Raw genomic sequence first — 22,996 nt, 5'->3', positions numbered from 1 at the left:
TAGTGTTTCAAAAAAAAGTCGCGTTGGAAATTCTTGTTTGGAATCCTAAAGTGATTTTAATGGTTATAGTTTTTCTTGTTAAAAGCGGATTTAAAGTGTGCAAATTTCATCCCGGGCAGACGGTAATAACAAAATTCATGGCATTCCAATAACAAATAATGTTAAAATAACAGAAAGTGTTCTTGTAAAATCCATTTTGAATTAGTGCTAATAACAGTTATTGTTATGATAATAAAATTTGTTTTTGGTCTGATATTGGTTGAAAGCCAACACAACTTTGGAATAACATTTTTTGTTAAGGAAAAATACCGCCAACTGTTATTGGGATGATCGGATTAGTTGTTAAAATAACAAAGATTAATAACAAAGATTTGTTCGAAGAATAACTAAAATTGTTATTGGTTTGTTATTACAGAAGGCCGTTGCAAATATTTTTTGAAATTACATTAACTTTGAAAAATATTTGCAATGACTTAACAATAAAATAAAAAAAAATCATAACGACGAATAACAAATCTTGTTATAAATAACAAATCTTGTTATAAATAACATAAAATGTTATTAACCTAGTATTTTCAAATATCAAAACATGTTATCACAGTCTGTGATGTTATTCCCAAGTTATTTCCGTCTGCTCGGAATGTTATACGTTTAATGTACCATTACTTAGGTTGCTGCTACAGTTTTAAGGCAAAAAATGAGGGTTTTTATCAACTTTACTAAGATTATAGTATTTTAACAAAATACCTAAAATATTTAGGTAAAATTGATGTAAAGATAGTTTTCTTTGATACTACTTTTTTTTATCCAAATATTGATTTATATTGCATTTTAAACTGAATACAAAACACGAATCAAAAGTTTAAAAGTGTTTATAAATTTGGCGTTTTTTTGGGTTATGTTTCAAAAACACATAAAACTTATTATTAAGTACCTAACTAATTTTAACTTCTTCTAGTGGACTTTTTCCCCAAAGAATCCGAGAATGCATTCCGTTTTCCAATTCGAGTGCATTTTCTTAAAGAAGTTCATGACATTATTAAATTAATTTATTAATTTATATGATGAATCATATCATTTTCGTAATTATAACCTTTGAAACTTTTCAAAATTTTATGCAAACTTCTTCTTGAAGTACTTTGAGCACTTTTTTTCTTCTCTGTCAGTACCATTTCGTACGTATTTAAATTGTACTCTTCATTTTGCGGAAAAATCTCAAACCCAACAAAGTCAATGTCATCCTGGTTTACGGGATGCATTAGATCAATTAGAAAAACCCTTTTTTTTAGTTATTTTCAGATGTTCATTTTGTATTACCAGCCCGCACAATTGCAAAAAATGCAAATGTTATTAGTCTGTTATTACAATAACAATTTAATAACAAGAAATTTATAACGAAGAATAACAAATCTTGTTATGAACAACATATAATGTTATTGGCCTAGTATTTTCAAATAGCAAAAAATGTTATTCCCAAGTTATTTCCGTCTGCTCGGGCACTAACCGTTGCCGCGGTAATTAAAAGTTTTTGACCTAACATTTCATTTGACAGCTCAGCGGTGACTCGGCTCGTCCATCTTTGGGCCAGTGTTGCCAAACAATCGATTTGTTTTCCAAACACCTGTCCGAGCATCGCCTCGTACGAATTATTGCTGTGTCTACGTTCACTCGCGCCATTTGCCAATACTTTGGCGAGCGAAAAATCCGTTTTGCTGTTTTTGCCAATATTGCTCAATGTTGGTGCTTTTCCTCCACCGTCTTTGTCTATAGCCTCAGCCTGCGGACAAACTGAGCCTCAGCTGGCGCGATTATTTGCAACCCGGTGTGTGGCATTCTTTGCGCGCACCCCCTCCTGAACACATATGTACGGGTGTGTGCGCAATTGCAGTGCAATTCCGTATTTCCAACACCTGCCTGGTGATGATGATCCGGCGCACTCTATGTCCACCATTTTTTATATTTCTTTTCTTACGCCAATCAATGGGAAATACCCCGGAGCAACGCAACGAAGTAGGCGTCGTTGGCCAAGACTCCGCCGTGCGCGCCTACTCGGTTCAAAGTTTCTTCCACGAGAAAAGCGCAAACTGCCCGGGTTGACCTTAATTATGAGCAGCTTGTGGCGATAATTGCAACTAACTTAGCATATCTGTCACAAGTTCAAGGGAAGCCAGAGCCGTCTCGTCGTTGCATAAGTGCAGGGGTGTGCGGATTGCCTTGATTTGTGCGCTACCTTCCGGGAAAACATCCGGCTGATCACGAATGGCTGCGGTGATTCTCCCTTCTAAACGTGTCAGTTCCGACAAAAAAAAAATCGACAAGGAAGAACTTTCCAGTTGGTTGAACTCGCTCCGATTCCGGCGATTCGTGTCCGCCAAGGTCGTTCGAATAAATCGCAGATCGGGCATGGTTCACTGACGCTGCCCACCACAAAACCGTTCTGTATGTGACGGGAAACCAGTTTGTCTAGCAGTACGGCAGCACGTGACATGCCGTCAGAACGGTATCGGACCTCTATGGCCGTAAATGCAGCACACATCAAAATTCCTTTTCCGTCAACCACCGCGGCCAGGGTCACCTGCAGCAGCAGGGCTGTCCCAAAGTGGGCACTGGCCGGAGGGTAACGAGAGTCGACCAGATTCGGACAGAACTTTGCTCGCACTCAAGATCAACCGGTACTCGGTTGCACAAGTTGAGTTTCGCTGTTGACTTTGAAGTCCGTAATGTTTGGCTCATACGGGGTCTAAGTGAGCAATTCCAACCATGCGTCTAGCAGTACTAGAAGCAAACCCTGAAGGTAAGGTGACAAGTTGTTACTGTCAAACGTAGGCTGAACTAGCTGTCACAAAATTTTGCAACAAATTCATCATTTTTTTTTACCGGGCAAACCCACTAACGCCACAGCCTACTGCGATCGTTATTTGTAGTTTCAATCGCTTCACGCTCGCAAACAAGCCGTATTAAAATCTCGTGTATATTTCTTTGGCGCTTGTGGAAAACAAATTGCGAAATTTCACAAACAACCGCACGACCGCGACCAACTCGGTGGCGGCGCGTTCAAGTCTTCAACGATTTCAACACGCGGAGATCGCTGCAGACTCTCGCGTAGACCACTACGCCTCGGAATCGATACCGAGCATGGACCCGAGTAATTGTACCCGGGTTGCCAGCCGCGCTCGAGAGTTTCGTGGTTTACGCCACCGGCGCGGTGGCGACGACGACCTCCAAAATCGCGAGGTGTTAAAAGGTGTGACGAAAACAAGCAGGGGGCACGCATAGACCGGCTTTGAAGACGACACGCCAGAATGACTCAGCTGGCAACACGGTCAGTACTGCCAACCCGGACCTGCTGCGTGCGTGACACATTCTCCCTCGGCACGAGCGATTCGCACGAAGAGAAGTCCACTTTAATGACATTCAAATGCTGTAATTAGTATGCACTTGGCGCGCTACCGTCGTTAGTACGCACCGAACAAGGAGTCCTTCGAGAGTCGTTAGAATTTTGTGCGCTCGCTCTCCCTCTCTCTCTCCCTTCTTCGTTGGACGGACTCAAGTGCTTTGTCTCTGCGGTTGCTTCGATTGCTCGCTCGCTCTCTTGCTCTTTGCTCATTGTTTGTACGCGAAGTTCTGACTCGGCGATCCATGGAGAGTCCATTCTCGCTGGAACTGTGATCGTGAACAGACGCGGACGCGTTTTCGATATTAGCGTGAAGAAAAGTGCCTACTGAAGACGAAGAGCGAAGTCTACGTGATAGTGTGCGAAAGTGAAGAAAGCGTGTGGTGAAGTGTTGCCAAACCCGGAGACTGAAATAAAGTGTGCTTCGTGAATCCAAAGAAGAGTATCAAATCGAAAATCTCAATTTCAATTTCAGTTCACATGTAATCCCGTGCCGGTAGAAAATAATACCCTACCAATAAGTGTAGTTTAAGGGGTTTACTTCCGTTCCTGACTGCAGTGTTGCCAGCGAAAAGTTAAGCAACGACGAAACGACGACGCAGCTAACGCCGGACTCGTTCGGTCCGTGTGCGTTATCAAAGGACCTTGGGACTATCTGACAGTAGCGGCCTGACAGCTGCGCTGTGATTCGAGGTGCGTGCGACGCTCGACAAAACCACCAAAACGGAGCCCGATACGCTCGACCGATAAAGGCCCCCCTCCCTGTTTCCAAAGGGGTTTCGGACTCTACGACTACGACTTCGGCGTTTCAAGTGATAGCAGCGCCACGTACGTGCAGCACATGACAAAATGTTAATAACGTGAGTATATGGATGGTTCAAAACCAGTTCTGTGATATTTTTTTGCTGTTGCTGGCTTGGATTTGAATTTCTATCGGTCACTAATTATATGGCTGCCCTGCCATAATCTGTTCGGGGGAAGGGATCGCCTGCTAGATCGGGGCTGGTCGTGTTCGCCGGCCCTTTGGGAATGCTGTCCAGTTGATGCACGCGTAGGCAAACGCGTTGATGATTGATAGAGGGAATTTTATAATTCGGTTGACATTGAACTGAAATTCGTCGGAGACGATCAAGGTTGGGTCGCTGTAACCCGTGAACAGTTCGATTTACTTTGAGGTTTTGATTGATTCTAAGGTGAATTGATATGGAGAATACGATAGTGATTTAAAATAAATATTTTATAAAATTAACTGTTATATTATTTTTTTCGCAATAACAAATCATTTGAAAAGACTGCAACCAAGTTCTGTTTCTCACCCCAGCTTACTGCTCGACCGGTTCAAGCTTCTCCATTGACCCTTCAGAAAATTAGGTTCCCGATTTCGACAAGTATCTCCGCAAGTACTCCAAATTCTCCATGTTTTGTGCACACGCTTTTTGCTCCCAAAACAAGCAAAAAAGTTCTTAATCACCTCTTTGTTCGACAACGGGGCGGCGCGTCTGACGTCACCGGAGTGCTTGACGCGTTGAAGATTCCGGAACCCTCTTGAGCGGTTCCACCGTGCGCGCCTCTTCCCGAGGGTCGTTTTTTGCGTCGAAAATAATTGGCTGAGACTTCAGTTAGCGGCGCCTTGCAGTGTTAATCGCTTCTCGATGATTTGCCAACACTGCTCAGACGTCACAGCTGCGCTGTCAGTTTTTTTGTGTTTTTTTTCTACCACGCAAAAATATTAACAGGGTTCGTCACTTTCCACTTGGAGTCTTTCGCCAAGGTTGTCGGTCAAAGTGGTCGGTTCCCTGACCTCTTTCGCGTCAAAATTGATTCGTTCCCCGGTGGTCACACGCGTTGATTGATGGTGAACCTCCTTTCAGACGCTGCCGAACAGTACGCAGCCATTGCGGCGAAGATTTATCGAGACAAATTGGCCCGCGGGCCTACTGTGATTGCAATAACTACTCAGCGTTGACCACAGCTCGTTAAGTGTGGTAGTGCGTCGTGCACTTTTAAATTAGCGTGCAGTCACCACCACCACCATTGTGGCAACAACAACAACAGCTGCCGCTGCCATAAAACGAAGAAAATACGCTCGAACTTCAACGAAACCGAAAACGGATGACCTTCGGAAATGTAGGCCGCAGCCGCGTTTTCTCTTCTTCGGCCGTCGTCGCCTTCTCTCACTCGTTTTTTTCGGTGTGCACCTTCTCTTTCGAGGGGGTCTGTAATGTCGTCGTCGTTGATGTCAAGTCGACGGCGGCACGCGGCCTGCATTGTATAATCGGTCGTGTGGGCTGGTCCGGCATTTTTGTGGACCTTTCGTCACTGACTCGGTGCATATCTACACCCTGAGCAGTGTGTAATTGACCGCGGTATCCAGTCGACGATCTAAGTCCGATTGTGACCACGCGTCGTGTACTTTCTAGCCGAGGGGTTTTATGGTCAAATGTCATCGCATTTACAGCCGCGCGCCATAATGGCGGCCGTAATGACAGCTCGTTACCGAGCACGCGTGCGCTCTTGGCGTTTTGGGTCACCACTTTTTTTTTTGGCATTATTGGGCCAATTGGTGACCGCATTGCTGAACTCTTAATGCTCTTTTAGTGTCACTATAAACAATCCTCAGTTTACCCAGTTAATCTAATCTAAAGTCAAACATCCCGTTCCGAAAAGGGATTGTTAGGTTTGTTTGCCAACAAACTTCCCAAAAAACTCGTTCAACAGCACACGAGCAGGCCATTAACTCTGGCCGGGCAAAAATTGAGCTCATTAGAGCTAGGTTTTGCAGACCCAAAATTGCTACCGGCCAACGCCATTATGGCGTACTTTGAACTCTGGCATGAGGCCATTATCGGGTGCCGTTAGCAGGAGAGCGGCTTAGTCATCGCGTTAACCAACTGCTGGTGGTTGTTGAACTCCAGAAAAATACAAAACGGTGGGATTTGCATGCGTCAAGTTGGCACTGATCTTGAATTGATTGGTTAATCTTGACATTCCATGCGCGTCGAACACTGTGGCTACTTCAACTGTCAAAGTTGTGCTATAAAAATGGTCTTATAGAGCTTGAAACTGTCAAAACTGTGCCATAATGACTGCTTTAAATCGTGTAGGGTGAAAGCGTTCAGATTTCCAACACGTGCGTGCAACTTTTCGAAACCTTCGGTATTAGGTCAAACCCCGTCAAGTTCAATCGCGTTGCAAATTCGGCTCTTCTTGAGCGTGTATAGAAAATGCGCAAAGCTACTCTTCAAAGCGCCTCTTGATTGGTTTTATTTTTAGCTCATTCTGTTTGTGAGTGTGTGTGTGTGTGTGTGGCGTGCACGCTCAACTCGAGGTGAGTGAAACTTTGATGTTTGAAGAGTGTACGTGAGAGTGACATTCGCCGACGACGGACGACGGTTTTTTTTGGGTGTTTCTTCAAAGGTGGTGGATTTCAAGGTCCGCGTAGCGATTGATTGAAGAGTTGAATTCATTTGCATACACAAGCAAACACACACATACACGCGGTGACGTTTGTATGAGGGGTGTGACTGGAATGATGAGCAGAGAGGGGAGAAGATCGCGAACAGCAGATGTTTGACATTCCAAGCTTGTCGTACCATTGTCTTTTATGGCAAGTTATGCTGCTATTGAAGGATTTACTTTGTAAATTTTGATTTATAGTCTCATGATCTTGATTATTTTTTAAAGAAATAATCAATAATTTTCAAGAAATCTCGTAAACATATATGAGAGACCTGACCGCACGCGAAGCGATGAACTCCCACATTTTATAGCAACTGACAAGATATTCATTCGAGATTTGTCAAATTTTAGGAATACAATTATGGTAATGGATATCAATAAACGTGCATTCCACTTGAGACGCACCGGTATCTAAAATTAAAGAAAATAACAGGTGTTCCATTTCCGAGTAAACTAATAAAATTGTACATTTGAGAAGGGATTTTCCGATCGGTGCACATTTGTCGTGCTAGTTGCTGTTCCAGTTTACAAATTAATAATACGGAAAGCGGAATTAGCATTTTGTTCAATGGAAGTGGCTTGATTAGACGGTGTCGATCTTGACTAGTAGTAATCAAGAGTTGTATCTCAATTCAGGTTAATTTACGCAAGAATCCGTTTCCCTTCCGCTAATAATAGATTTATTGGTTATATTACGTGGAAAAGTACGTTTTTTGCAGCTTAAGATCAGTACGGATAAATACTTGAACAATTTTTTTTTTAAATCTTGGTACACTAAATAAATCAACTGCTTTAAATATTTAAGCTTTGTCCACTTAAGTTTAGCGAAAGAAAAAAAAGGAAATTGATTTCAAGGATTTAATGAAAATAATTGGGTAATTCTCTACCAACTTACACGAAATCGGGAAGAGTTGCCCCGACCCCTTTTCGATTTGCGTGAAACTTTTTTCTAAGGGTAACTTTTGTCCCTGATCACGAATCCGAGGTCCGTTTCTTGATATCTCGTGGCGGAGGGGCGGTACGACCCCTTCAATTTTTGAGCATGCGAAAATAGAGGTGTTTTTCAATAATTTGCAGCCTGAAACGGTGGGTGATGAGATAGAAATTTGGTGTCAAAGGGACTTTTATGTAAAATTAGACGCCCGATTTGATGGCGTACTCAGAATTCCGAAAAAAAACGTATTTTTCATCGAAGAAACACTTAAAGAGTTTTAAAAATTCTCCCATTTTCTGTTACTCGACTGTAAAACAATTTTGGAACGTGTCATTTTATGGGAAATTTAATGTACTTTTCGAATCTTTATTGACTCAGGAGGGTCATTTTTTCATTTTGAACAAAAAATTTTATTTTAAAATTTCGAGTTTTTTATAACTTTAGAGGGTTATTTTTTAGAGTGTAATATTGTTCTACAAAGTTGTAGAGTAGAAAATTACAAAAAAATGATTTATATACATAAGGGGTTTGCTTATAAACATCACGAGTTATCACGATTTTACGAAAATTTTTTTTGAAAAAGTTGGTCGTCGTCTACCATGAACGTTCATCGTCACCCGCGACAGACACCGACGACAAAACAAAGAGGAACACAAAAAGCATTTTTTTTTTCAAAACTTTTTTTTGTAAAATCGCGATAACTCGTGATGTTTATAAGCAAACCCCTTATGTTTATATATCAAAATTTTTGTTATTGTCTGCTTTACTTTGTAGAACATTATTACACTCTAAAAATATCCCTGAAATGTTAGAAAAAAAACATGAAGTTTTAAAATGAAAAATTGTGTTCAAGATGAAAAAATGACCCTTCTTGGTCAATAAAGATTCGAAAAAAACATTAAATTTCCCTTAAAATGACATGTTCTAAAAAAAAAATTACAGTCAAGTAACGGAAAATGGGAGAATTTTTTAAACTTTTTTAGTGTTTTTTCGATGAAAAATATGTTTTTTCCGGTATTCTAATTTAACACAAAAGTCCCTTTTACACCAAATTTCTATCTCATCACCCATCGTTTCAGGCTGCAAATTATTGAAAAACACATCTCTTTTCGCATGTTCAAAAATTAAAGCGGTCGTACCGCACCTCCGTCACGAGATATCAAGAAACGGACCTCGGATTCGTGATCAGGGACAAAAGTTACCCATTAGGACAAAGTTTCACGCAAATCGAAAAGGGGTCGGGGCAACTTTTCCCGATTTCGTGTGAGTTGGTAGAGAATTACCCAATAAAGCAAATTTTATATGAAAATAGTATACAAATTTATGCCATGTGGGTTTGTTTTAATTTGATTACCTTCCAAAATAGACCTGGGACTTTAAAAAAATTTAATACAATTACATTATTTTAAATCAGAACTTCCCATCCGGTTCAGCAAAACCCCCTGGGTTCGCACATCTTCCGGTCACATCATTTGAAAATTCTCGCTAAGGACTCGTCACGTCTGCGCCGGCACTTCATTACCCAAATGACATGTCATTACCTGAGCCTGAGCAGTCACTTCACACCGCACAACAACAGCAATAACTTAACAATTTGCTCTTCTTTGAACCCAGCTCACGTCACAGTCTCCTATGATTGTGCGGTTGCCGCCCCTCCCCATAATGGCCACCACCCTTGACAGCTACGGCTGGCCCTTGTACTTGAGTCTCGCCGCTCGTTCCAAGTATGCAATTTGCTAGAAAACAGAGAGAGATTGACAAATGGGCCATCCCCTCGCGTCATGACCGGCTCTTGTCAATGTTAACTCACCGTGCATTTTTTGTTGTTGTCGTTTTGTTTACATTCCGCTCGCGTATCAAAGCAGGCTTAGAGGGCAAGCTTAGTACCCTTCGCAGTAGGCACTTGACTTTGGTTATATGTAAGTTATATGTTTTGTCCATTAGCGAAGCCCTCGTGGTGACGCCGTCAAGCCAAGATTATTTATAGCACCCAGGTGCGAATTGTCAAAGCAATGCCATAATGGCCGGCCGCCATAACTCATTTGGCGTGCTGTTGCGCGGCAGCAATTAGCTAATGCAACCTTGGACGGATTAATTGGGTCTAGGTCTAGGATTAATGCGTCCGTCGTCTTGGTGGTGGTCATATAACTCCGCTTAGATGGCTCCTGCCATAAAACCGGCTTGCCGGCGTTGGGAAGGAAGTTTGTCCGAGGAGGGCGCCCTCGTGGCTGCTACCGTCTTACAAGGTGGTGACTTCAACAGGTTTGCCGGCCAACACTACGACTACGACGAAGGTGAGGTTAATAAAAGTAATAGCATTTTACCGTCGCTTTTGCTTTCGAGGGCCCTTCGGCTTTTTCCTGGGCAGAAGGCTCCCCCCGGTGAGGAGTGGTTTTGATTAATAGTGCGGGTGACCTTCACATCTGGTGAGGTGTCGCCTAGCTGGGAATGTGGCCAGATGGGCTGGACATTGCCCCGCGGGGTTATGAACCGGATAGGGTCGAATAAAAAAAGATTTATTTCAGCAATGGAAAACGCGAGAAGGGAGTGCGTCAGTAGAAATATTAGAATGTTATTGGTTGGCATTTCATATTGAAGAATTTTGTTGAATCCGTTCAAATATAAAAACAATAAATTTCCAATAAATTCATCAATCAAAATGATTGCTAATTCAATTTCCCTCTAATTTGAAGTCACTCGTTCGTAAAAAGAATCCGACAAACTATTGTTAATTTTTTGACAGCTGTCAGGTGCTTTTAGCTAATTTGAATTAGAGAATCCCAGGGCCTCGCCTCGAAACGTCATACAGGAACAAAAGCTGCGTACCGAAGAATGGCGGAGGATGCGTTGACGTTTTGGAATTTTGACAGTCTGGAACGGATGAATTACCCTAATATCGCACATCATAAATACTGTTTCAGGGTAATTTGCTAATTTGTTTATGTGTGCCTTTTTATGGAAATTGCTTTTAAAACATGTTCTTTCCCGAATTTAACATTATAATAAATTGTTATTATAGTTTGGTAGCGTAATACCATTATAAATTCAATAATTAAATTTTGTTTTGTCTAAATTTGGGAGACATTCATCATTTCATACACTTTCTGGAACACTTTGAAACAAACGTGGGCAAATCAATACACATTTGATTTTATTGCCTAAAATTAAATAAATATATCAGTGCTAAGGGGTCGGAACGTTGGTCGGAACCACTGGAGTCGGGTCTTCCAATGTTATGAAATAGAGCGAGACAAAGAAAACAAAAACAAGCAAAACCCTACAAATGATGCAAAAGAGAGCAGAGGTGACTCAAAAAAAAAATGCATTGAACTTTCAAGGACGTTGTTGCATTTACCGCTGCTTCGTGTGTGCGTGTGTGTTTTGGTAAATAAATAGTAGACTATGGTCGAAAACAGGTTTCTACTAGTTGCAGCAATCCGCGCGCGATCTGCGCGGCCAACTTGGATGTTTTCTGCATTTTTTTGGTTCGTACTGTTGGTTTATCGATCCATACACACACATTTTGAAACCGGTGAATTTTGTTTGACTTTTTGAGAAGCTTTTATTTATTTTTATTTAATTTTTTGAGTAATGTGTTTAAACTCTGTTTTGTGCATCATTGCTTTTAGGTTATGTCACATGAAACCTCTTTTCGGGTCAAAATTGTCAATTTTTCACATTAAAGCCAACTTTGTTTACATTTTTTCTTCTTTTTCTTTATTTACAGAGGCAGCGAGACGAGTGTAGCGACGATCGACGATGGAGGGACGATGTGGGCCAGGCAGCAGCACGCGGTATCGGTGCGACATGCCTTCAAACAGTACGGCTCAAAGAAGAAACCAAACCAGGTTCTCTCGAACCTGAACATGACAGTAGCCAAAGGAACAATGTGAGTAAATGAGCTAGTTAACACTAATTTTGACAGTTTTTGACTAAGACAAAAATAACTTAAAATTTCCACACGCTAAATTCCAACCTCAGGAACTAATCGCAGCTGATTCAACAACATTCGTTTTGCTAAACCAGCTCGGTTTCCATTCTTGTTAAGTCATAGTATGACGGCTCGCAAACGCAAACACGCATAGCTAAGATGGTTGCTAATATCATTTTCATGCAATTAATCAGCCATTCAACGCGGCGTAATAACGAAAACAAACGAAAAACCTCGGCGAATCCGACACGCACGGATATTAGTTTCAATTTAGTTTAAAGTTTTCAAAACGATCGTTTCTTCCGTCCGGTAGAGGGTGCCCCTCGTCTGTCAATACGCGTTCTATGCGAGGGGTGTCTACACGTGGTGTTTTCTAATGACGCGTGCAGTTTTCCATTATCGCGCGCTGGTTCCCCCTTCACATGCAAGCCACGTAAAGTCATACCCCTGGGAACCGGGGAAGCCCCAAGGTTCCTGGCTTAGATGTAGCACGCATCGCTCTTTGAGATTAGGTGCGAACGAATTTTAGATAAAATATTGACGTAATCTAAGTTTAGTTTCTTGTAAAAAGTGTACCAAATAATACCAAATTTTACATCCCTCTTCCCCTCACATTGATTGAACACACATTCACAAACAAGATGAGAGCTCGACTCTTGACGAAAGTGGCCATTATCATCTTTTCACTTGCGCTAACGTTTTCACAGCGCTTAAGTTATAACATTGTTTACAACTACCGACAATATATTCTCTTGAACATGTTTTAGCTTTTCACGTGAAAAATTATCACGAAACATGTAATTAATTAGGAAGTGCTAACAATAAAACAAACGCCATAAGTCACTTGACGTTTAACCTATTCTCGTCGATGGCTGATGAAAATCGAGCGAGAAGCGAAGGATTAGGGGAAATATACCCTTTCTAATCAAAAACCTATCTTCGTCATATGGAGAGTTTGATGCTCGATTTAAGCTCCAAAAATACTATTTAGGCTATAAACTTACCAGCAACAGCACCGCTTCGAGTAAGCACGCAAATTTATGCCATTTACTGGCCAAAAAGATCAAATTTAATGCACTTTTGATCATAACTTCTATTTTACGAGACCATTTCTCATCATGTTGGTGGCACATACACATCCACACGCAAGATCAGAGGTTAACTGCTTAACGAAAGTCGCCATCAATATCTTTTCACTTGTGCTAACGATTTCAAATCGCTTAAGATAAAAAATTGCTTCCAACTACCTGCAAAATGTTCTTTTGACCATTACTTAGTCACTCACTTGAAAAATAATCCCGAAAAATGTAAATAATTAGCAAGCACCATAACAAAAAAACAAACGCGCTAAGTCTTTTGACGTTGCAATTTTGAAAAACAGCACTAAGCAGACCCAAAAGAGCGCTGGAAGAAAAAAAGAACTAAGCTAAAAATGGAAAAATGGGCGTGGCCCAATGCACTCGACTGATTAGAATGCATTTTTGAAATATATTTTTTAAATGCTTGTAAAAGGAATAGCAAAACTTTTAATAAAAGTGAAAATAAACAGAAATGTTCAGAAAAAGTTGCTCTACTCGTTGGTGTACTTGGTTTTAGTAAATTTCAAGGAACAATCCAGATTATCCAGTATCATTCAAACACGACCGCTTATTAGGCTTAAAATGGGCATATATCCCCTATAAAGAATAAAAGGAGGGCCACCAACACCACTAGCACAACATGTCAATGAGAGCCAGGACACATGTCAGTGATGCCAGGACACTTTTAATGGGAATACTACCTTTTTCAAAAAGTCTTTTATGCATAGTCAATCTATAATACCTTAATTGAAAAAAGCTATCAAGAACTAGCATCAGCTAACTTTCCCACATAATTACAACTAGTACAATAAAAAAAACTCTTGTTACACAAATCGCTGATTCAATTACAATATTTAGCATGAACTTGACAACAATCCGGGACCCGTGGTTGCCTCTTACCCAGTTGGCCTGGTTTCGATCCCAGAAGGTGTCCCGGTGGCATTTTTCGAGACGAAATTTGTCTGATCACGCCTTCCGTCGGACGGGGAAGTAAATTTTGGCCCGGTTTAACCTTGATGTTAGGTCGTTAGCGCAATCCAGGTGTAGGAGTCGTCCCCTGGGTCGTCCTGTCTCGGTAGAGTCGCAGTTGTTTGCAGTTGGACTAACAATCCAAAGGTCGTCTGTTCGAATCCCGAGGTGGATGGAAGCTTAGGTGTAAAAAGAGGTTTGCAATTGCCTCAACAATCAAGCCTTAGGACATCTATTTTCGAGTAGGAATCTCGCAATCGAAAACGTCAAGGCAATGCAAATAATTTAGATTTAGATGAAAAAAAAAATTGGGACCGACAACTTACTCGCGGGTATTTCTAGGGTGGTACTGCAGTGAAGGTCACAAGGTGAAAAATTTCTCGCCGCCGCCGTTTTAATGAGCCGCTCGCGTTGAGCCTTGTTAGAGCTCACTGACGACTGCATTTGCTTAATTTAAGCCGAGTGCGCTAGCACGTGGTGAAAATGTACATTCTACTATAATTGTTGGTTGTTGTTGCTTTCGAGAAGCAAATCCGAGCAAAATACTTGAATACGTAGCTCGAAGATTACCGGATTGAGTTTGTACTAGCGATTGCTACGAAAGTTTCTTGAAGTTGGAAATTTTCTGCCTAGGGCTAAAAATGGCATTTAAATTGACAGTTGAATCACTCAGCAAATAATATTCTGTCATTTTTTATAACAACTCCATTATGGCACAATGACTTGCAACGCAAACAAGTCGCGCACCGATCGCTTGAGGTGATCTATTTTTAGCCCTGTCCAGGTACTTTTCCAAAGCCGCTGCTCGCTTGTTGCTTTTTTGCGTCCCCTTTCCATCTGCATCAGCTTGTTTACATCGCGCGGCGACGTCTAGTGTGCGACGCGGATATAATGGAACCCTAATCTGGAAAGTCCGTTCGTTACGCCCTAATCGATTATTTCCCATCGACACGCTAGGCAGCGGTAGCTGTAAACTCAATTTAGATGTTAACTGCAAACCCACATTGTTTGTTATGACGTGTGTCAATCAGTGCCGCGCGCTTTGACAATTAGTTTTATAGCAAACGAGCGTGCCATTATGGCAACGTCTGACCACAGACAAACAGACATGAAAGTCGAGGTCACTAACTTGTCCCAAAAATGTAACGGTCATTTTTCAAAAATCTTACAGCATGGTTTTTGCTTTCCGGATTCACCACCAGAGGCGCCTTTGTGCTCAGCGCTAGTCTTTCAAATGACAGCTGTGAGCTTCATTTTTATTCTGTTTTGGTTGCCGACAACACGTTGAGCAATTTTTTAGAAAAATCTTCGGACGATTTTGTTCTTCTGTGACCCCCCGTCGGATCGATCGGCCGCTATCAGAACCTATTGCCTCCTCGATTGCCTCGGTGGATTGGGCTGCGCTTGTGCCTGTGTAGATGACTTTACAGTGCATGTCCTTGAATAACCGGTGCAAAAAGGGGAACTTGCCACCAGTTGCACAGCTTCGTTCCCTTAGGCGTGTTTGTTACCACGTTAGAATTAACGTGGTTAAAGAACCCACCGTCTGTTGGTGGGTAGAGTCGTCAACGCCTTGTTTAGGAGCCCAACGAATTTTCTAATTGCTTGGTGAGCTAGGCCATCAGAACTTCAGAATTCGGAACAAGGTCGAGTCAAATAAAAACAATACGTGCAGGGCATTCTACCCTCCGATAGACCCTTGTCTAGGAACTGATAAAGGTCAATTTCTTCTACGTCTTTACAGAGAAGGGTGTCACCGCTGTTGTCCCATGAATGGAGCATATTTCGTTGACCAAATGACCTCCCAGAAGATGGAAACACCAACTTTACAGCCGCCTTGAGCGATCGTGTAACGGCAGGAGGACATTCCGTCGCAATGGTCATATTCTTCTCGTAGCGGACAACGGTCCAGATTCAATGTTTTGTTTTGGTTTCCATTGTGATGCTGTTCTGCGTACGTCGACATACACACATACACATACCGAACTGTCATTCAGGAAGAGAAGATTCTCGGAATCGTAGAAAGGTGTCGTTAGTGAGCAAACAAAATTCAAATTCAAACTGGTCCCACTTTTTGAACAGAAATTTGTTCTAACTTTCATGTCTGTTTGTCTGTGGTCTGACGTTTCTTGCAACTCTGTTGCCAGGTTAAAGCGGTGACCAAACGGGAAGCTAATTTTGCGCTCGAGGAAGTGGCAGCGGGTAATTTTGCACGCATGGCCTGCTGCGTTACCGTTTTGCGGTTTCCCACGCATCACTTTTTCCAGTCAGTGGTCAGGGAAATTGCTTTTCCTCTTGCGGTTAGCCACCACGGCCGGCAGAATGATTCAGATGATGGATGTGACGCTATGCAGCCATTTTGTCGCGTATTGGTGCGTGACCTGGACCACAACAGCGAGCTGGTCACGAGCTAGGAAGTGTTGATGTAATGAAGCGGTTTTATCACCCGGGTCATGCCAAAATGTGCAAAGTTTAACCTACGATCGCGGTCGGGGTGGCGGCCATTTTGGCGAGCTGTCATTACTTTCTGCGCGTGAAGGTTAAGCGCCTGTCAGCGATGTGCGCGTGACCATTTTCGGACATAATGAGCAATAACAGTGATGATCGCTGACAATCGCTACGGCATTAGACATTCCGGTCAGAAGATTCTCGCGAGACGCAGACCTCCCGGTGCGGGCTATTTTCGGTGGCGGACGTGACTGGACTCGCCAAACGGTTTTGCTTCGATTGTTTGGATACAAACCTTTTCTTCGATTATTTCGTTGCAGTTATGGACTTTTAGGAGCATCCGGTTGCGGCAAGACGACACTTTTATCATGTATAGTGGGACGAAAGCGGCTGAATCAGGGAGAGATTTGGGTGCTGGGTGGGAAACCAGGGACAAAAGGTTGGTTTGAGTAGTTTTTTTTTGTCGAACGATTGGTTTAACCTTTGCTTTGCAGGATCTGGGGTGCCGGGAAAGCGCGTAGGTTACATGCCACAGGAGATCGCCCTGTACGGCGAGTTCTCCATTCGGGAGACCATGATGTACTTCGGCTGGATCTTCGGCATGCAGACGACCGAGATCCGCGAGCGGTTACAGTTCTTGCTCAACTTTCTGGATCTGCCGTCGGAGACGCGACTGGTGAAGAATCTGAGGTATGTCTGAGAAAAAGGTTCCTGTTTGAAACGATCGGTTGACTCATGGACGTACTTTGCAGTGGTGGCCAGCAGAGACGAGTGTCGTTTGCCGTCGCCCTGATGCACGACCCGGAGCTGCTGATCCTGGACGAACCCACCGTCGGTGTCGATCCATTACTTAGGCAAAGTATATGGAATCATCTGGTGCACATTACCAAGGCTGGCCAGAAGACGGTCATCATCACCACACATTACATCGAGGAGGCTCGGCAAGCGCATACGGTAAGCTTCCGCGACGGCACAGCTCTACCCTAACCAACAACTAACAACGAACCACTTTTCTCTAGATCGGTCTGATGCGATCGGGGCGCCTGCTGGCAGAGGAATCTCCAGCCTGTCTGCTGTCGATGTACCGCTGCAGTAGTCTGGAGGATGTCTTCTTGAAGCTGTCCCGCAAGCAAGGACAACAGAATGCCGCCCCTGCTGAGCTCAACATAAGGTACGTCAATCTGGAGGACACAGCCCTATCGAACAGTGTTTGAACTCACTTCTTCTTCCCTTTTGCAGCAATAACATTTCGCTGTCCGCGCTCGCGTTCGGCAAGGCCAAGGACAACCCCGTCTACGTGAGTCAGGAGAGCGGCGTCGTCGGGTTAAACTTCCATCAAAGTAAAGAAGTACTCATTAGTGATACCAACGGTTCGACGTACGCAGTAAGTACCACCGCGTAGGAAAAGGTACCAAGCAGTGTCGGTAACTTCTAACAGCTCGCTTCTCCCCAGATCAACGGTCTAAACGGGTCGGCACCGGGAGTGATCAGCCAGGCGGTGGAGTGCGATGATTGTGGGGATTGTGGTTCGGATTGCATGCAGGTGGGTTCGATAGATCCAGGAGGTCACACAAGCTATGTGGAATCTAATCCGTTTTATCTCCATTTACTCTTCCCGAGCAACAGCTTACGACGCGGGGTAAAATGAAGGCGCTTCTGGTGAAGAACTTTCTGCGGATGTGGCGAAACGTGGGCGTAATGTTGTTCATCTTTGCCCTGCCAGTGATGCAGGTGATTCTGTTTTGTTTGGCGATTGGACGTGACCCGACGAACCTACCGATGGCGATTGTAAACGGTGAAATGAACGCGACCAACATGGGCGACTGCTACTTCGATGCCGGCTGCAGCTTCACGAACCTTTCCTGTAGATACCTGAGTCATTTGAACGAGACGATAGTGAAAAATTACTACCCCGATCTGGACTCGGCCACAGAAGCAGTGCGGTTGGGCAACGCCTGGGGTGCGCTCTACTTCACGGAAAACTTCACCGATGCTCTGGTTGCACGAATTGCGCTTGGTATGTATAGGGCTGTGCCTTGCGTGGATTGAACGCACCCATTTCATTCATTGAACGCACCCTTTGTACTATGCAGGCCGAGACGCGGACGACGAAACGCTGGACCAGTCGGAGATTCGAGTGTGGCTTGACATGTCCAACCAGCAGATCGGTATCATGCTCAACAGGGACTTGCAGGTAGCGTACCGGAATTTTGCCCAGGAGCTGCTGCGAGTTTGCGACAATAACCCGAAGCTGGGCGATGTGCCAATTCAGTTCAAGGACCCGATCTACGGTACGAACGACCCGTCGTTTACGGACTTTGTGGCACCGGGAGTTATTCTGACGTAAGTTTTGCTGGCACAGATCTACATATTAGACGCTAACGCTAACGTCTTTCACAGTATCGTCTTCTTCTTGGCTGTTGCCTTGACATCGTCGGCGCTTATCATCGAGCGAACGGAAGGCCTGCTGGACAGATCGTGGGTTGCCGGAGTGTCCCCTGGAGAGATTCTGTGCTCGCACGTCGTTACTCAGTTTGTGGTGATGTGCGGCCAAACGGCGCTGGTTTTACTCTTCATGATCGTAGTCTTTGGCGTGACGAATAACGGAGAGATCGTGTGGATCGTTCTGCTGACCATTCTGCAGGGTCTGTGCGGTATGTGCTTCGGATTCGTGATTTCCGCCATCTGCGAACTGGAACGGAATGCCATCCAGCTGGCGCTGGGTTCGTTCTATCCGACGTTGCTGCTCTCCGGAGTGATCTGGCCGATCGAGGGTATGCCACTGGTGCTGCGGTACGTGTCGTTGTGCCTTCCGCTGACCTTGGCCACTTCGTCGCTGCGATCGATTCTGACCCGCGGCTGGAGTATACTGGACGAGGACGTGTACATGGGCTTTGCCGCGACGCTCATTTGGATCGCACTCTTCCTGGTGGTCACGATGATCGTCCTTAAGCTCAAGCGAGGCTAGAGCTCGTACTGTAGGATTTTGTGTTTGTTTAGGAATCATTATTTATATGAGAGCGCTTGCACACCCCGGCACTCAACACACCATCATCACGCTTTGTGTCGGTGCACATAATCTTATGCTTTGTAAATTTCATCTTGGAAGACGTATACAATTCCAAAAAATGGGGCAAGCTGCTACAGAATGCCCCTAACATTGACTGGGAGCGAGGAACATGTCCTCAAACTTACCATAGTATGCTTCCCTGCGTTCACCGCAACCGCTGTGCTCAGAAGGCACAGCTCTACACAGCGCACCACATTGAACGCACCCACCACACGCACACTCTTTCGACTTAGGACTTTAGCACGTAAGCACAACCCTGCTGCTGCTGCTGCTTCGGAGTGGTGAACCTAATCCGTCCCTCTTCCCCGAACCCCCCTCTCTCTCTCCCTCGTACTCTATCTCGGTTCATTGTTTATGTGACCAAACTTAATTTGCTCAATTTTAAGACGTAATTAATACTTCCGACTTTCGAGTTGGTCCACATTGACCGCACACTGCACGAACAAGCTCAATAGAAAAACCTTAATGTGTGCCACCCCTCGTTCACTCGCAAGTGACGGAACGAAACAAACACACACACACATGTATCAGAAGAAACAAAAGCAAACCAATAGTTTTCAAACGAAAGGAAAGAAAAATCGAAGAAAACAATGATTGAACTGTGATTATAACTTTTTTTTCTTTTTTTTTATATACGAATAATACCTGTTAGACCATTTTATACGCTAACAACGAAGAGGAATGACCCCTTTTCTGCGCGTGTAGGGAAAGATTTATAATATTACGCGGAAGGATGAAGGAGAAGAAAGAAAAAAAAACCATAGACTTAAACAGTGTAAAACGAGCAAGGAGGATTTTGTAATTTTTGTTCTTGGTGACATTTTCCGCCGAGTGTACTGCGGAGGAGAAGGATGAAAACAATTTCTTTAGTTTTTGTTGTTTTGTGTAAAAAATTTAGGAATTTAATGTTACAAGCGGCGGAGAAACATCACCATCGGAACCATCAAACATGCATGGCATATGTAATCTAGTTTTTATATTTTGTGAAGGGTTTAATGAAAGTGAAAAGATACAAAAAAAATTGCAAAAATAAGCAATCCATCCATAGCTGTAATTTGTTACTGTCCCTCCCCTCCTCCTCCTCCTCCGTCCCACTTTTCCCCTCCTGTCTAATGCAGTGTCGTGGAACCTGTTTAACCTGATTATTTGCTACGCAAGTCCTGGCTTTGGGCTGCGCCGCAAGTGTTGCTAACCTTAACATATGAACTAGGCGGTTTTTTGACAGTGGACTTGATTTATATTTTGTTTTTGAAAATTTAGGGCAAAAACTGACACACACAAAAACATAACTGGAACGTTATTGACGAACGGACAATTTTAGGCGAAAGGGAGTAAGAAAACGACACATTTTGTAAGAAGGATCGTGAATAAAGTAAACATAAAAATTAAAGTGGTGACTAGTGTTGTATCTCACACTGATGACAGTTTCCCTTTTAAAACAAGGAACGTTTGCATTCGCTACAGCAATCCGATTTTGACTATTGGTTTACTTGCAATGGCTCTTACCAGGAACACATTTGCGTAGCTTGCGCGTTTGCTTGACATTCTACCGAAATCCCGATCACTTCCATCACGACTGCATTCAAACGAATGCTGTCACCACGCAGCAACGCACTAGCGAGAAAGGGAGAACTAAGAAGGAATAAAAACATGCGGCTTCGGATCGGGCGGCTGCTTGAGTGTTGAGCTCGGTTTAATTCGTTTCAACTTCGTGTGCGTTCACTGACGGTCACTTCGTAATGACGATCAGGCGCTGTGAGTGTACATTCAAGTTTCGTTGGCGATGATGAATACTGACTGAAAGCACTTTCAAATGTGTGACCATCACAATAAGTGATCACTTTTAAAGACCTCAGTACAATTCATTGCGATTGAACACAGTTTAGAGTGTAGATGTACAGCACGCAGAAAAATAAGGCATATTTGAATCAACAAAATGTTTTGTTGATTTGAAATCAAGATTTTTGTTGAATCAACGCTAAACGTCAAAGCAACTTTTTCAAAACAACAAAAGATTTTTGTAGAATTGAGAAAATCAAGGTTTGTTTCAACGCAAAATTTTCGTTGATAATATTCAACAAAATTTGTTGAATCAAACCTCGTACAGGCTGATTCTACAAAATATTTTTCTGCGTGAGTGAGTAGATTTGACAGTTCACGCGAGAACGTGAAATAAGACAAAGACACGATCAGAATGTGTACGATCGAGAAAGGAACAGATGAAGCTGTTAGATTTATTGAGATGTATGAAAATGTTACAACACTAAGTTTCTAAAATTCCGCACTCAACACACGGCATCCCCGTACGTCGATTGATCGAGAACGTTTCGGCTTGAGCAGAATAAATCCGCCACGATCACCCGCGAGGGAAAGGAAATGATGCGCAGATCTCCAACCGGCGAAACCTGAAGCGAATTGGCCAGTGCGTCCGTACTCCGCACTCCCAGCAGTGGATGGCCCGGCCCCACCGGACTCCGTAGCTCGCCGGTAATTGGGTTGTACGGGTTACAGCGAGCTCGCGCCAAAATGCACGATGTCGCGTTGACGTAGAACCCGACCCGCTGGGACTCAACGTTCAGGTCCTTGTTGTTGAGCGTCTGCAAGATGCACTGGTTGATCAGCGAGTTGGCGTTGGTACGCCGTACGCACTGGACAAACTCGCAGTAGCCGGTGAAGCAGTTGGTCCCGAGGGTCGGTGCCGTCGTCGGACGCATTCCGGTGGTGATGGCCTGGGAAAAAAAACAACGTAAAGAAATGTTCCAAAGTCTACACCCCTCTAACTATCCACCGCCAACCCAGCTGCGCAAAGGGCGTAGCTACCGTTCATCAGGTACAACGTGGCGCACTGGCTGATGGCCAGCAGTTGGGTTTGACCCGCCGGGAGTACTCCGGCCCGGAAGAAGCACCGTAGCACGCGTCCCGCGACGTTATCGACATGGTCTGGGTGGCGTTGCACAGCAGGTTGAACAGCGATAGGAGTTTGTTGTTGTTGGCGGCGCAGACGGGACTCTCGTCAGACCATGGCGTGATGTACTTTAGCCCGTTGACGGTGGCGGCTACGATCAGAAGGGTCATGGCAAGTTTTTGAGGAGCGCCATTTTGGGTGAGGTGTGACCACTGGGAGGTTCAACGATCGACTGGTGGCTTGCGTTGGACGCAAGTCAGAATGGGATGATTGCCATCGTTATTAAATTAACCGGTCAGTCATTCTGGCGTAGGTGACAATGAGGTAACGAAAGCATCCGGAAGTGCTGAGTTATGCTGCGACAGGTGCTGATAATAATGGGTTGCGTTCGACACGCTGTTATGATTTCACTTTCACTCTTGTAGTCTCGGTGTGATGTTACGTGAGAAAAGAATGATTTATTAGGCGAACATAAACTGATTCATTGTGAAAAAATTCAAATGTATTCAAAAATATGAACTAACTCACAATGTTCAATTGATTGAAAAATGTCAGTAGGAATTAACAAGCAAGAACCGAATACTTGATCTGTCAGACTTAAGAGAATTTTCTCTATTATTTCATTGGTATCAAAGATTAAATTTGGTGTTATCCTGTTGCTAAATTTTCAAGTTTATGCTATTGCGCCTACTCACCATTATTGATCTAATGATTTCAATAATGATATAGATTTTTGTCAATGCTTTCATCACGGGATTATTCGGGACGAAATTCCCAGGATTTTTCCGAAGCCGAAAAATCTTGAAT

General features: G+C 43.6%; 1 protein-coding gene and 1 pseudogene across 4 annotated transcripts in view; one reads left to right on the top strand and one right to left on the bottom strand.

Annotated features, from left to right (window-relative positions):
• Positions 1-20,674, top strand: part of LOC6035648 (ABC transporter G family member 23) — a 79,900-nt gene extending 59,226 nt beyond the window's left edge. Inside the window, exons 2-12 of one of the 4 annotated variants that reach the window (XM_038248184.1) lie at positions 3,870-4,254; positions 11,515-11,676; positions 16,535-16,653; positions 16,709-16,904; positions 16,967-17,168; positions 17,234-17,385; positions 17,454-17,598; positions 17,653-17,757; positions 17,841-18,231; positions 18,308-18,557; positions 18,615-20,674. In XM_038248184.1, coding sequence (XP_038104112.1) covers positions 4,244-4,254; positions 11,515-11,676; positions 16,535-16,653; positions 16,709-16,904; positions 16,967-17,168; positions 17,234-17,385; positions 17,454-17,598; positions 17,653-17,757; positions 17,841-18,231; positions 18,308-18,557; positions 18,615-19,182 — 2,301 coding nt within the window. In that variant the 5' untranslated portion in view covers positions 3,870-4,243 and the 3' untranslated portion in view covers positions 19,183-20,674. Of the gene's footprint in view, positions 1-3,644; positions 4,255-11,514; positions 11,677-16,534; positions 16,654-16,708; positions 16,905-16,966; positions 17,169-17,233; positions 17,386-17,453; positions 17,599-17,652; positions 17,758-17,840; positions 18,232-18,307; positions 18,558-18,614 lie in introns of those variants that run through there. The other 3 variants (XM_038248183.1, XM_038248182.1, XM_038248181.1) reach the window with 3 other exon arrangements.
• An 879-nt stretch (positions 20,675-21,553) lies between these two features.
• LOC119765069 lies at positions 21,554-22,574 on the bottom strand (annotated as a pseudogene).
• Between the last annotated feature and the right edge of the window lie 422 nt (positions 22,575-22,996).

This window comes from Culex quinquefasciatus, chromosome 1 (genome assembly GCF_015732765.1).
Source record: "Culex quinquefasciatus strain JHB chromosome 1, VPISU_Cqui_1.0_pri_paternal, whole genome shotgun sequence".
NCBI lineage: Eukaryota > Metazoa > Arthropoda > Insecta > Diptera > Culicidae > Culex > Culex quinquefasciatus.
This window is presented reverse-complemented; position numbering and strand designations above follow the sequence as displayed.